General features: G+C 39.9%; 2 protein-coding genes across 5 annotated transcripts; both read left to right on the plus strand.

Annotated features, from left to right (window-relative positions):
- Positions 1 to 97: 97 nt before the first annotated feature.
- Positions 98 to 1,587, plus strand: LOC108048484 (ADP-ribosylation factor-related protein 1). Its single transcript, XM_017129210.1, has 3 exons — positions 98 to 263; positions 330 to 582; positions 961 to 1,587. Exons 1-3 carry the CDS (start codon positions 102 to 104, stop codon positions 1,215 to 1,217), a joined length of 672 nt encoding a protein of 223 aa, XP_016984699.1. The 5' UTR covers positions 98 to 101; the 3' UTR covers positions 1,218 to 1,587.
- Positions 1,588 to 2,507: 920 nt separating this feature from the next.
- LOC108048483 (AP-1 complex subunit gamma-1) lies at positions 2,508 to 13,114 on the plus strand. 4 transcript variants are annotated; one of them, XM_017129203.2, is made up of 15 exons: positions 2,508 to 2,616; positions 4,993 to 5,054; positions 5,893 to 6,034; positions 6,099 to 6,287; positions 6,757 to 6,995; positions 7,409 to 7,485; positions 7,908 to 7,925; positions 8,913 to 9,169; positions 9,229 to 9,824; positions 9,886 to 10,024; positions 10,078 to 10,366; positions 10,429 to 10,947; positions 11,001 to 11,144; positions 11,565 to 11,672; positions 11,741 to 13,114. In XM_017129203.2, the coding sequence occupies exons 1-15, from the start codon at positions 2,561 to 2,563 to the stop codon at positions 11,852 to 11,854; spliced, it is 2,949 nt and encodes a 982-aa protein (XP_016984692.1). In that variant the 5' UTR covers positions 2,508 to 2,560; the 3' UTR covers positions 11,855 to 13,114. The 4 variants fall into 4 exon arrangements, with proteins under 4 accessions (XP_016984692.1, XP_016984693.1, XP_016984695.1 ...); XM_017129206.2 differs by lacking the exon at positions 2,508 to 2,616 and adding an exon at positions 4,811 to 4,927; XM_017129204.2 differs by lacking the exon at positions 7,908 to 7,925.
- Positions 13,115 to 15,969: the final 2,855 nt, after the last annotated feature.

A 15,969-nucleotide genomic window follows, 5' to 3' on the forward strand; every position in this document is an offset into this window, starting at 1 on the left:
GACAGGAAACTCAATTGAAAACTTTTTAAATTGGTATAGCTATACAAAATCTATTCACCCGCCTAAGACTTTCGATACTATCGCTATCGCAGCGCAATGGTATGCGAGCAGTGCCATCGCTAACAGTGCCGTCAACAAAAATTAAAGTTTGTTATTTGGCCAAATTTACAATGTACACATTGATGCACGGCTTTTACAAGTACATGACTCAGAAGGACGACTACTGTGTGGTGATCCTGGGCCTGGACAATGCTGGCAAAACGGTAAGAGGCTAAATCAGCCGGAAGAACAACAGTTCCAGCCCAATTAACGCACCCTTGCCCACGTAGACTTACCTGGAGGCCGCCAAGACCACGTTCACGCGGAACTACAAGGGCCTGAATCCCAGCAAGATCACGACCACGGTGGGCCTCAACATCGGCACCATCGACGTGCAGGGCGTGCGGCTCAACTTCTGGGACCTCGGTGGCCAGCAGGAGCTGCAGTCGCTTTGGGACAAGTACTACCAGGAGTCCCACGGCGTCATCTACGTGATCGACTCTAACGACCGCGAGCGCATGGACGAGTCCAAGATGATCTTCGGTAATTGCAAAAAGCTCAGGGCAGAAAGCGGTAGAAAAAACTATGGGTTCGACCTTTTCCTTAAATACATTTCGGTGCATTTAATATCAGGTTATTTGATTGCTTGATAACTTTAGCAGGTTGGTTAACGTTTGCAAGATCAATATATCATCTTAAAATACAGGTGATAAACTAAAAAGGTACCAATTAAAAAAAATACCTAAAAAAAATTAAAATAAAGGTTTATATCAACAAAAGTGCAGGATTAGCATAAAAAACTTTCAAAAGCCACAGTAGATTTTGAACATTAATGTTTATTTAAAACAAGCAAGATTATATCCACAAACACTACAAGAGATAAATTGAAAAATATTTAATATTTGTGATGCCCTTTTTCAGACAAGATGATTAAGAACGAATTGCTGTCCGGAGTGCCTTTGCTTATCCTGGCCAACAAGCAGGATCTGCCGGATGTGATGGGAGTGCGGGAAATCAAGCCCGTATTCCAGCAGGCGGGCGCCTTAATCGGACGTCGAGATTGCCTTACCATTCCCGTATCCGCCCTGCACGGCGAGGGCGTCGACGAGGGCATCAAATGGCTGGTGGAGGCCATCAAACGCCACGCGGTAGTCAGGCCGCCGCGAGAAAACGATTAAACCATTGGGAAAAGACACGGGCTCATCGGCCCTCTACTGGCTTTAATTAGACTCGTATTTTTGTATCTTTAGGGCTCAGGACTACGCTTATTTGTAATTAGCCGGGGAAGATTGTGAGATACCAAATGTACATTGTTGTAAACGCGGGACACGACCGCTTTATCTTACGACAGCCTTGCAACGGCCTTAAATAGCTTTGTTTTCCGTAAACCCATATATATCTGTCATGCCAAAAGCCGCTTATAAATGACAAACCACTTTAAAAGCTACTTTTGACTTGACAGTAAATTTCAACATAGAACAGTGAATTACAAATCAAATTGTTATAATGGCGGAACATGTATTATATATTAAAGTAAACAAAAAACTACGATTTTCTAATTTTAAAAGCTAGGCCTGGCAGGAATTGTAATTTAATCTGTAAATAGTATGGATCGTACGTTGTATTTAACCCTTTCAAGAAATAAAATACTTTAAAAAATACATTGTTGACAATACAAATTGATTTCATAGTAACGAAAATAATCATTAGTCTTAGTATTTAAAAAGTATTTAATCTAGTTTATTTGCCCCCAGAAAAATATATTTAAAAATAGATTAGTATTGATTGACTAATTAGTTGTTTCTTGGAAATTATGGAAATTGGTCTACCTCAAACTCTTTGTAAATAATTACCAAAAATGGGCTTACTTGGTCTTAGATCTTAAGAATTTAACAATAACATAAAATATAAACTAATTTTTGTTGATTTGTTTCCTTCTTTTTATAAAATTAATCATGTCTTATTTTAAATCAAAAGTAATATATGTATGTATATTTTAAAGTAATTTAGGTATCTGAACCGCAGAACAGGCTAGATTAATGGGTAACTGTGGTGTGAGTGGCGATTTGCGTACTACGAAATCGGGAGAGTTACAGCTTTATCTAACAGCGCTGCGCTCGATGGCGGTTGTCAATGGGGCCTCCGCTTATCCGAACCGTAAAAAGAAACAACCAGCCGGGTTTGTGTTATTTGTGGGTCGGTTCGGTTCTCACGGCGCGGGGAGTATTAACATTATACCATTATCAGCCAATAGATAAGTTGTGTGCTGCCACCAAAAACAACACCTGGTGAGTGTGAGTGGTGGCATTGGAATCGTCAGTCTTCCGCAGGAGTTTCCACCGCTCGGGCTGGAAATGATCTATAACTAGAGCTAGAGCTAGAGAGTCGGAAAAGCAGAGCGTTACCTGTTACCTGTTAACTATTAGTGTACATTAGATAAGGCCTATGTGGAGCACTCGGTGCTTATCGCTGCCATTCCCATTCCAGTCGGTTTAGTTTCGTGCTCCAGTGAGAAGCGACCATGTATCCGTATTACGAGCAGGACTGGAGCGTTCTGCCGCCGGAGAACAATCGCAGGTGAGATTACATGCGTGGATCCGGATTCGGATGAGGAATACGATTCTCAAGACAAGATCCCGAAAATAATCTTTTGAAAATGTCTTTCAAAAATGACGTTATTGCGGTGCAGTGTGACCATTCGTCGTCGGTTTGTTTTGCTATATTTTTTTTTGTTCTGGTGTGCCTAAAAACGTTGAATCACCCCGTGAAGGGATATGTTAATTTTATTACAATTTTTGGTTTTCCCTTAATTTACTGCTTAAAATATGGTGGCATCCCAAAGAATTCGGACATCTTATTTTTAACTTTCATTGAAAAAAAAAATAAATATAAAAAAAAAATTGTGTCTATTTAAATTTACTTGTTAAATATACAAAAAAGTATGGTAAATCTACAAATGGTATGTTTTAAACATAAAATGGTTAAAATTAAAATTACTTCAAAAAAGAGTTAATCATTCTATTCAGTAGCAACATCATTGCGTCTTTTCTTTCCTTTTAATAATATACAAAAATATAAGCTCAATAAATTAAAAAATAAAATAACAAATTCCCAAATAGTAGCAAGTATCGAACACTTACCGTGGCTTAGCACTGATTTTCTTCTGTTAACTTATTATTACTCTTGAAAAGAATGGGTTATTTAAATTAAAGGACAAAATCAATACAATACAAATTTTCAAAATGCCTTTTGGAAGACAATCTATGAATAAATTGTTGTACCTAATACAGGCACAATAAACGAAAATTCCTTCTCACTGATTTATTTATTAATATTACTAAATCAAAATCGAAATAATTATCATTATTAAGGATAACGCATGCGTATATATTTTTGCACCTTATAGAGGCACGATAAATGAAAATTCGTTCCCAAGTCGGCTAAAAAAATGATTTACTTATTTAAATCGCACTTACAAATTTGTACCTAAGTACAAATACCTTGGTACACTACCCATTAACATGTGTTTACTGTGGTTCTGCATCCCCGACACCCACTGTAAGCAAAACGAGCTAGTGCGTTTTTACTTGTCGCGTTAGTCCCTTTTTAGAACTGCTTGTAAATATCGCCCTCTCACTTGCACCTACTATTACTGTTGCGCTCATCATCAACATATTCTCGACGAACATTTTTTTTACTTGTTACGTTGATTTTGTGGCCATTGCGTTTAAAATTGCGAATAACTAGCGCAAAAGTGGCCGTGCGAACATGTGCTAAAGCGTAAATGCAGTGTTGGAGTACAAATTAGTTAATTTGCAGACACATTCCAGCCAGAAAAGCGAGGTGTGTGCGTGTACGTGTGTGTTGAAATTTTTTTTGTCGCGTTGTAAAATTTCGCATTTGAAAGCTGTCGCAGGTGGTTATAAATTATAAACGTAGCGCTAATGAATAGGATCTATCTGCCGATAATCAGAAATGCGAGCCAGAAAAGTCGGAAGTGACCCCTAGATTTTCCTGGCGTTTTCTTGTTGGCCCAAAAGTTGTGCATGTGTGTGTGTGTGCCTATAAGTGTGTGTGGACCTTCCAGTGAATCGCATAAATTAGCTGGCGAAAAATCACATTGAAAACAAACGAGGAAAGCTCTAAAAAAAACCCTACGTGTTAAATATCTACATATACCATATAATAGTGACGTTGTTGTTCTATGATTTTTTAATGCAATCGATATACCTATGCTATCGATGACGGCAGCTGTTTTTGGCCACTTACATATTAGAGTGGAATTAAAAATTTGAAACAAGTAAACAAGTTGTTTTTCCGATTAAATGTTTCCCTTTTCCGATTGGGCACTGGAAACCCTTCGTGCGTGTGCGTGTGCTAGTGTGTGCATTAATCATTTAATCAATTTGCATTGCAATCTGTTGTTGCCTAGGAATGAGAGATCATGTGTATTTGTTTGAGCCAACTCACACATACGCACTCACACACGCACTCTTTTGAGATGTCAGTTTCATAACAACAGCGATCTACTTTATGTCAGCAGCAATTGTTACTGCTTTTATTTATCTATTTAACCTTTTTTCCTATTAGCTTTCGTAAAAGAGAGCGAGCGAGAGAGTGAGAGAGAGTGCAACAAAATAGCGGCCGGCTGTTAGTCCGTGTGTGTGTGTGTGGGAGTGTGAGTGTGGAAGATCTGCAGAGGAAAAACCGTTCGTTTCGCTAATTTGTGTTGTTGCCGCCGCCCAGCAACAAAAAGAAAACACAAAAGCGCGTAGGCCGGCAAAAAAAAGGAAAACAAAAACTAAGAATCAAGCGAATAAAGAGCGGAAAAAAGCTGCCACACAAGTGATTCAACGTTTCTAGCCGCCACAATGAACTCCGAGCATGGGTAGGATCCAAAAATGCAAACCCCAATTGTATTCCCTAGAACCTAAATGAAACTTTTCCCGACAGATTCAATCCAGCCTTCAATATGGCCACCATCCGGCAAGCATTCACAGAGGCGGTGGAGAGAGGTAAGGATATAAAAGGTCACCGCACAGTGGATACTGGCTATGGGGAAATCATGGGCTTTATGTGGGGACTACAAATCAAATCAATAGGAGGGGTCACATAGCTCTCTAGGGCTTGAAACAACTTAAGACGTATTCTGGCATTTATAACTAGGACTTCCGGACTAAAAGTATATCGTAGGTTTTAAAGATACATACTGTGACTTGCGACATTAATCCATTGGATTTCCTAATTCAAATTATTTTGAAGCATACTTTTGGGATCCATTATAAGTGATATTAAACCTCTAGAGTTTTACTAAAGTATGGTTAGCTGGTCCAATTATCTGTGCCACCTATAGGATATAGAAAACAACCAAGCCTTAGGTTTTATATGCTATATATAAACACACTTAAGCCCAAGAAATGTCTGATCCCATACAATTTCTCAAGCAACGATAGATGAACACAATATATTAACCCGAAATGCAATCAAATTTGATTAGAGCGATAGCCTCTTTAAGAGGGTTATCATCATTGATAGACACACATTGACCGATTTTTATGTTTATTTTACAATAATTATAGTTAAGATTAATATGTTTTAAAGTCCAACAAACTTTGGATATTTCATGGGTACATACCATGTAGATATCACTACAAAGTACAACTTTTATAACCAAGAAAATGTTTAGTTCAAACACTTTTGCTATTTATCAGGAAAGTATATTTATTAATAAAATACTTGGATGAAATCAAAGATAATTTGTTGATTTAATATAAGAAAGAGCAGGACCATCTAGGGTTAAAGGAGATCAACTTGCAGGCAAGCCCAGATTAATTAACATTCGTTCGCCCACAGTCAGAATGCCTACGCCTACACGCCTGCGCGACCTCATCCGACAGATTCGCGCCGCCAGAACCGCCGCAGAGGAGCGGGCGGTGGTCAACAAAGAGTGCGCCTACATACGGAGCACGTTCCGCGAGGAGGACTCCGTCTGGCGGTGAGTCATACAACCATGCCCATTCCCATTAAATCGAAATATAACGATTGCCTTCTACCCACAGCTGTCGCAACATTGCCAAGCTGCTGTACATACACATGCTCGGCTATCCGGCTCACTTTGGCCAACTGGAGTGCCTTAAGCTGACGGCCAGCACGCGGTTCACAGACAAGCGGATCGGCTACCTGGGCGCCATGCTGCTGCTGGATGAGCGGCAGGATGTCCACCTGCTCATCACCAACTGTTTGAAGAAGTAAGATACCCCATGAAAAGCCAGCAATGTCTTATAGGAAGTCCGTTATTCAATTTGTTATCGAATGCAAGAAGATATTTTTAGCTTTTCAAAAAGATGAGTGTTGGGTTTTCAGAGGTTTTGTAACCGCAATTAGCACTATGTAATAAATGGTAAAAGAAAATCGTAGAAAGGTTTTCCAAGACACACTTTAAAGCATAAGAACAATGTTTTGTTACTGTTATTAATTTTCCAAAAGTTTACTCATAGAATTAGCTAAACTTGAGCAATTTAATTTGTAATTTCTTTGGCAGTGTTTTGTATACAATGTTCTATGTTAATACTAGTTAAATAATTATAGAGATGGGACATAGCATCAACAAAAAGTCGTTAAAAGGTAGATAAGTAAAAACTAAATAGGTATTGTATAACCAATGAATTGCTAGTCGGAGACTCTCAAATACTAATTCATTTATAATCTTGATTGCAGTGACTTGAACAGCTCGACGCAGTTCGTCGTGGGCCTGGCGCTTTGCACTCTGGGAGCAATCGCCTCTCCGGAGATGGCCCGTGATCTGGCCAGCGAGGTGGAGCGTCTGATGAAATCTCCGAACACGTACATCCGCAAGAAGGCGACGCTGTGCGCCTTCCGCGTCATCCGCCGTGTTCCCGAGCTTATGGAGATCTTCTTGCCGGCCACGCGTTCCCTGCTCAGCGAGAAGAATCACGGTTAGTGGTTTATTAGTTGATCTTTCCCTATAATTAAAGTGACATTTATATATAAACTTTAATGTTTACCAACTAAAACTGAGAACTAGATACAATATAATTTTCACACATATATATTAAGTATTAGTAATATGTTTGAGTAATATTGAAATATTTTGAAAGGGCTTTTTATTAAAAAAAAAAACCATAATTATGTATGAGCTTATCTTATAAGCTTGTGAATCATGAACTGCAAATGGATAAATCAAGACAGATATAAACTACAAATGTTTATTGCTAAAACAAAAATAGGAAAAGACTAAAAATCTTAAAATACCGAGCCATATAAAATTAAAGTTTATTTGTTTTTATATTACAAAAAATTCCTAAATCTACCAACTTCCTTTAATGACTTTTACCGATTTCCATTGCAGGAATTTTGATTACTGGCGTTACGCTGATCACGGAGATGTGCGAGAACAGCTCGGACACGCTGATGCATTTTAAGAAGGTAAGTTGACGTGGCCAGCGGCGGGATCAAGTCCTTGGAACCAGTTCGCGGCAGAGGCCTCCTACTTCATCAACTGCCACTGCTGCTGCTCCTACTGCATTTGGTTTTTTCTCCTCATTATTGTGGCGCTCGAAAAAGAAACGACCCCAAAAAGCGGGCGCCAAGATTTTTGTGTATAATTATCGCGCCCATTGTATCTAGACGTAGTCGATATACATTTATATTTTTTCCGCTATCACCCATTTTGCCCTTATATAAATACGTATATTTTCGTTTACTTTGCCGATTTTAACACACCCCCCAACACTCCTTTTCGTTTCGATCAACCTGTATACTTACGATTTTTTAACGCTTGTTTGTTTTTGATCGAATTCGAATACCGCGCAAACACAAAATGAAATTTGTTGTAATTTGCTTGCCAGGATAGCGGAAATCGAGAGGTATGATTGTTGTGCCTAACTAGAAAATAAAACTCTAACGCCTTCTACCTACCTTATACCCCACACCTATATATGAATATGTAAAAAGTATAATTTTGTAAGAGTTTCTGCCTGTTGCCTATGTATATGTCTCACCGCAGCGATAACTATAATATGTATGCAGTTGTGGTTGAAGTTAGTCATGCAGTATTTTCATTAAATAATTTGCGAGCTTCAATGAATATTCATTTTACATTTAATTAAATGTTAAATAGCTTGTTAATGACTAATATACATTAGTTTTTATTAGTCTTAAAAAGAGAATTCTAGAAACTTTTTAGGTAATGATTTAGATGATGAACTTATAGCACTGATAGTGTATTTATCTAATCGGCCTCCCATTTAATAATTAATTTGCTGTTTTTACTGATTTTATCTATAACGTATTGAAACAAATTATTAACATGATGATAACCGAAAGAATATAATAGAATATTTTTGTGTAACAATCTTTAAAGTGTGAAAATATTAAACAAAATTAGAATATGTAGTAGGTTAACAACTGCTTACGTAAGTGCTTTAAGCTTATATTTATCCCTCGCTACAATGCTTCGATCAGATTCATTTGATCGTATATATATATAAACTTTTATCAATTTTGTGATCCATACAATCATTTCGCTTGCACAGACATATACATAACCAGCGGAAATTCACTTTTGGCCCAGAGGTTTCGATCTACATGCAATTTTTGGTAGGACTCTCCTCACACACGACCTGTACATATAGAGTTATTCGTAGATGGCCGTGTCTCAAGAGTTTTTGAGTCGGGCTGTAGTTCTTCTTCATTTGCACTCTTCAAGTCCTTACAGTCTTTGTCTTTTACACAACACACAAAAACGCACACTTATTATACGCTCACTGTCACACAATTTTCCGTATTTCCCGCATAAATAAATGGATTTCAATTGGATATGTAATATATTGTGGTGTACAAATAACCCCTAGATTGTGCCGAATCTTGTGCGCATCCTGAAGAACCTTATCCTGGGCGGCTATTCGCCGGAGCACGACGTCAGCGGAGTGAGCGATCCCTTCCTGCAGGTGAAGATCCTGCGACTGCTGCGCATACTGGGCCACAACGACCCGGATGCCTCGGAGGCGATGAACGACATCCTGGCTCAGGTGGCCACCAATACGGAAACGAGCAAGAACGTGGGCAATACGATCCTGTACGAGACGGTGCTCTCTATCATGGACATACGGTGAGTGGGTCGGTCATTTCATTTAGAGCGCCCAATAAGAGTGTTTTCCTTATCCACAGCTCGGAGGGTGGACTGCGCGTCCTGGCCGTCAACATCCTGGGGCGATTCCTGCTCAACTCGGACAAGAACATACGGTACGTGGCCCTGAACACACTACTGCGGACGGTGCACGCGGACACGTCGGCTGTGCAGCGGCATCGCACAACCATTCTGGAGTGCCTCAAGGATCCGGACGTCTCCATTCGCCGGCGGGCGATGGAACTGTCGTTCGCGCTGATCAATGCACAAAATATACGTACAATGACCAAGGAGCTGCTGCTATTCCTTGAGAAGGCGGACGCCGAGTTCAAGGCGCAGTGCAGCTCGGGCATGATCCTTGCAGCCGAACGTTACTCGCCGACCACGCGCTGGCACTTGGACACGCAGCTGAGCGTGTTGATCGCGGCCGGGAATTATGTGCGTGACGACGTCGTCTCCTCCACCATCCAGCTGGTGTCCAGCAGTCCCGTCCCGGAGCAGACGTACATCACGAACCGCTTCTGGGAGTCGCTGCAGGTGGCCAATCACTGCGAAGACAAGCAGCCGCTGCTGCAGGTTGCCGTCTGGGCCATAGGCGAGTACGGCGATCTTTTCATGTATGGCGCCAACGAGGATGGTAAGTAGTGGCTGAATAATCTTTAACCCGAACTCGTTCTGATTCTGTCACCCTTTTCCAGAGTTTGAACGGCCCACTGAGAGCGATCTGATCGCTGTGTATCATAAGTTTTTAACCTCTGCTCAAGTCTCGACCACAAGCAAGCAATATGCTCTGGTCTCCCTAGCCAAGCTAAGCACGCGTCTACAACAGTGCGTGGAGTAAGTACTCCAATACCTCTGATGATCCCGTAACTCATGCAATATTCTTACAGGGAAATCCAGGCGCTGATCACGTCCTTTGGCAGCCACTTGAATGTGGATCTGCAGCAGCGCGGTGTGGAGTTCACGCAGCTCTTTGGCCATTACAAGCACCTGCGCCCGCCGCTGCTGGAGAAGATGCCGGCGATGCAGATCAGCAGGATAAGCTCGCAGAACGGCGAGAGCGGCGGTGGCTCCTTCGATGACAACAGTCCGGATGTCATTGAGAATGGCGTGGAGGGAGGCGGCAGTGGCGGACACCCACTTATCGAAAGCAATATGAACACTCTGGGCGACAATACGGTCTGTTTAGTGAACCATCTTGCCCGTTCATTTCATTTAATAGATTTCTTAATCCCTTCCAGAACATTCTGCTGGATCTGCTGGGCAGCACGGATCTGTCGGCGGGCGGTGCTGGCGATTTGGTGGCGGCTACGGATCTCTCGAATGCCGTGCATAAAAAGAACTCGCGCAATGCCAACGATGTGGCAGCGCCCGTTTCCAATAATCAGGATCTGTTGGATCTGCTCGATTTGGATCTGTCGACGACCTCGTCCACGACGACGGGAGCGCCGGCGGGCGGAGGAGGAGGCGGCGGCGGCATTCTGGCCCTGGCCGGCGATAATAACCAGAGCAGTGTGGCAAACATGAATAATATGCTGGGTGGTCTAGATCTGGGTGGCTTTGGATCTGGACTGGATGGCTCGGTCAGTATACCCACGAACGGCAACGATCTGGCCAGCATGCTGGGCGGATTAGGTGGCATTTCGGCTACATCAGCGCCTCTGGCGGCTCCAGCTGCTGTTGGCAACCTCATCGAAGGCCATGCCGGCAATCTGCTGGGCGATCTAAATCCCACGGCTGCCTCTAACAACGTATTAGTGGTGGGTGGACATATTTATCCCGGCTCTCCCTTTCTTAATCTGTATTTTTGTAGCCTCCACAGGGTCCCCGGCTGACGGCGCTGGACAAGGATGGGTTGCTGGTGCAATTTGTTTCGGTCAGGGGCAATGACTGCATGCGCATCTATATGACGACCACGAATAGCTCAGACAACACCCTGGAGCAGTACTTGCTGAAGGTGCGAATGCTCTCATTTAAATTCAAATGTTTTATAGACTTATTGGTATAGGTAAATTCTTAGTTTGATTCGTAGTTTCTGAATTTACTGTATTAATTACTGTCCTACTTTATTGATACACAAGGACTAACATCTTCGTTTTAGATGACAAAAAAGTGTTATTTAAATTGGGATTTTCTTTTTGGGCTGTTACTTTGTTTATGTGAAACGTAAAGAATTGAATTTGACAAATATTAAGTCTGAAAGTTAAATCAAAAGCTTAATAGGCATAAGAGCATTATATTTTGTGCAGCAGGTTTGGTATGTTTGGTGGAAACTATTATTTTTTTGTAATAGTTAAAAATATTTATAAGCGTTTCGACCAAATTACTGTGATGTAAATTGTTTATAATATATATTTTCAATTATATTTTCTTTCAGGCTGCGGTGCAGAAGAGCTTTCAGCTGCAGATGCTGACGCCATCCGGTTCGGTGCTGCCTCCAGGTGGAGTGATCACACAGGAGATGCGAGTGGTGGCCACGTCGAATGTGAGTAGTCCTCAGTTATCTGCCCTAGTCTATTCTAGACCACTATTAAATGTACTTTACATTTTCAGGCGACGCTGCGGATGCGGCTCCGGATCCAGTATGTGCTGGATGGCCAACAGCAAGTAGAGCAGACGGAGGTCAGCGGATTTCCCGAGCAGCAGCCTTCGGCGGCCGAAGAGTAGAACTGCAACTGTATTAAAGCGAAACCAGAATAGCCTAATATCGGAAATAATTCAACACGGGCACTTGCGCAGCAGCAGCAACAACAACAGCAACACTAAAACACACTGTGGTTGTCACACATTTATTGTAAAATAAGTTATCACACACAGTAAAACACAGAGACACCCACGCAATCGCATCTAGATCAGAGCATTTTCCAGATCGGCGCACAGCGTTGTCAGACTCAGACTGTTTTTTAAACCGGGATAGTCAAGTCGGCGCTCGGTAGCAATGAAAAAAGGGAATCACCCCAAGCAGTTAACTTATATATTTTTTCTAATTTATATCTAAACATATATATAAACACACTACTTGTCAAATCAAATTCTTTACGTTTATCTTGTTTTATTTTTAATTACTGTTCTCATTTTAAATGGTGTGTAAACTTTTGTGTGTAAAAGACAACTTTCAGTTTTAATTTAAGACAATAAAAGTCAATCCCGCTATCCCCATAAAAAATGGCAACTAACACAAGCAAAAAAAGAAACAACAGAAATGTATTAAAACCGATTGTGAAATTATGTAGCAGAAGCATTTAAAAAGCTTAGCATTTTAAAGGAATCGAAATGGAGCGAGTAGAACGATGTTTGATGCCATTTCAATCAGTTTATTTGTTATATCTATATGTAATGAGTGTTTGTTTTCCCCCTGAGTCATGCGTCTTATTGATCAGTTCCGGGTTCCGTTGGACCTTTGATATCCTTTTTATTTACCCCTCTAAACGCATTCATATTATATACATATATATATAAACAAACACACGACCACGCGGATATATATTATATTATGTATTGTTATTTCCTGTGCGCACGTACTTAAAGCGGAAAATCAGCAGCAACCAGAGAAAGTCTAAAAATAAAAACAAACCAGATAGCACTGTGGAAAACTAGATAATATCTATGATAAATATAATTGTAACGGAGGAGGACGCAGCTTAGAACTATATAAACTAAACTGATTAGTTGCCGTCGCCGAGGACGATGATGAGGGGCATCGAGAAGCAAAGAAAATCCATTAACTATTATTAATATTATGATTATAAATGAATTACGCAGCTGTATGAGAAAGAAAGAGAGAGAGACAAGAAAATAATAACATTAACATATTGTACAATATATTATTATTTTTGTATTATTATCATTTCCTTTTATATCTACTTATATTCCACAAACCTTTTGAGCCGAAATAAACAAACGATTTCGTTTTATCGAAGGACAGCACGATCAAGACTAATTCTCATCTATCGTGGAAGATAGTATACTTGAAAAATACTGGGTTTCAGAAAGGGTTTCTTTAAGGTGTCTTTGGTAAGGTATAAAACGTAAGTATTCAAAGACATCCTAAGAATCCGATTCTTTAAAAAATGTATATGGCAATTGATGTTTAATATATGATCAATATTTAGTATCGTTCCTATATCAGTCCATCTGTTATATAGACGTTTTTGTCATACATATTTTTAGATGCCTATTTAAAAAAATATTTTCCACAGAAACCGGAAACTGACATAAAATAGATTAAAAAAGAAACCTTCAACCAAAAATCGATACTGAATCCTTTAATCAAATTAGAATAAATCTTCAGGGATTACCACAAACGCTGATTACTATGAAAAGCACCACCCCATCTTGCGAAAAATGTGTCAATACACGTGACGGAATCAAATCACGGAACTGACAGGCATTCTGTTCCCTAAACTCTCCGTCATCCTGCAATCGTAATTTTAATCCGCGATGAATCTCCGCAAACAAGTGTAGACGAATAATGGAAATCATCATGGATAAAGCTCCGAATCAAGATGTCTCACGGCTGTCAGCTGAACCTGCTACTTCCCTCTATTCTCATTTCGAATGTCCTTGCTGCTCAGTGATGGCAATCTTTCGATTTTTCTTCGATTGTGGCCTTTTGGCAACCAATTTTGCGCACTTATTTATATTTGGGATAATTTAAAATAATACAAATAGTAAAGTAGAAAAATAAATAGCACACTGATTTTGAAGTCAATATACAAAATATTTTTAAAAAAGGTTTTAATAGTTTTTTTTTATTTTGAAGCTGAAAAGACTTGCCATTACTGGTTACCGTAAAACGTTAAAAAGCAGTTTTTATTAAAACTGACATTTAACAGATATATTCTTCTAAGGTAGTTCTTCAAGGTAGTCTGATTTCCAAGCATTTAGTTGTTGTGTTAGATGAATTAAATAGACTAAATAATTCAATTTTTGTGAAATACAATTTTTAACGGGGTATGACATTTCAAAATTTGACCACTATGGTTTTGATTAAAAAACTTTTTATTCTGTAAATTAAACTTTGTTGGAAATTTTATAACGAATTCAACAAGATATGATATTTCAACATTATACCATTATTTCTCAGCGTTTAGTTAAAAAAAAACATTCTTATCGCATTTATTAATTAATTTAAACGGATAGCTATATCCTTGATCTGTCATATATCGGTTAATGCATATTACTGCAATGTACACCGATCAAGTATAAAAATCTTGTCAATGGGACTATATCCTATAGGTGCCGTGGAAAAGATCGGGTAAAATTTTCTTAATTTTATTGTTTTAAAAAAATTAGGCGTAAATCTCGCGATTCCTTCTTTGAATATTACTTATAGTTGACTATTACATATATGTACATATGTAGCTTTCATTAAATATCATATTTTACGATTTATTATTTAGATCCTTTGATATTAGATTGGCATCCCTGTTGCAGCTGTCTTTTCCCTTTCCCCGCTTTCTTCCACTCTTATTCCTTTCTCTCTTTTTAGCGATGTTCCTTTGGGTGTTGCTGCTCTCTTCAACTGGCACACTCTCCTCTCGTGACGTATTGTAACCTTTGGTAAGGTTAAATGAGAACAGCGGAACCCGCGAATTGTGCCACGCCAAAAAGGGGCGTCGTGGAGAGGGGGGCGAGGCGCCGACGCATTGGCTTTGGCTGGAACACGGGATATAAGGATATCAGGACATGGCCGTGGACATATCCATGTCGCTCTTCCGTTACCCGTTATCCCTGCAGCCAACTCGAACGTGTTGCGTTCGTGCTCCAACCTGTTCGTTTCGCTCTATACCTCCCACCCCCCGGTCACCCCATCTGCCCCACCCACTGGCACTTCCACGTGGGTGTGCTTTGGCTATAAACAGCATCTGTGTATGTGTGTGTGGCTATATCTCCGTATCAAAATCAAACTGATTCAGCATCTCCATCAGTATTAGTATCAGTAGCAGCTCTGCCGGCGCCGATGTCCCTGCAAATACAGTGGAGCCTCCTTATCTACTACTCTCATTACCCTATGTTATTGATGACTATGCTATTATCACACATGTTTAAATTTTGTGGTAAAAATTGCTCATTTGCTCAATGGACATCGAAAGCCTATTTGACATTTTTGGTTTTCCATGTTGTGAAACAGCATAAGTTTTAAAATGACAGTCGAACATTGAAAATGTTTTCTAACAAAATAGGCTTTAAAAAGAATAACCTGTAAACTTCAAAACTTTGAATGCTTAAATTTTGTTTTTAGAATTGAATAACATTAAAATAATTAAAAGTCATATATTATATATGAATGGAAAAATATATCTTATTGTTAAAACAAAAGTTTTTTTTTATATTTTTCAGTTCGGTCAAAAAATTCACAATTAAAGTAAATGTTACAGCATTTTTTTATGACCAAAATCGAACTTTTCAAGTTCCACTTTTTAGTTCTAGATAGGAAAGTTGAACTGTATCCCCATTCGGTGCCCAAAAGGGGGAATTTGTGGGGCTAGTGAAGCTCTAGAGCCGCCTGTCGCTGCAATGATTGAGATTAGTTTCCATTTCTTAATTGAAAAGTTGCTCTAATCTTTTCATATTTGTGGAAATTTGCCACAGAAATTTATCAATTTTCCGAGCCAGCCTTGGCCCCCTTGGTGTCCACTTCTCTACCCGTCTTTGGTCCTACTCCTACCTCCCACCTCCCTGGTACAAGTACTCCCCCCGGGAACTACAATTGCCCTTCTCCCCGGCAAACTGCCTTGAACAGAAATCGCCCTTCGGGCTGCTGCCGCTGCACTGGAAAA

Source organism: Drosophila rhopaloa, unplaced genomic scaffold (genome assembly GCF_018152115.1).
Source record: "Drosophila rhopaloa isolate 14029-0021.01 unplaced genomic scaffold, ASM1815211v1 contig_3, whole genome shotgun sequence".
NCBI classification, from domain to species: domain Eukaryota; kingdom Metazoa; phylum Arthropoda; class Insecta; order Diptera; family Drosophilidae; genus Drosophila; species Drosophila rhopaloa.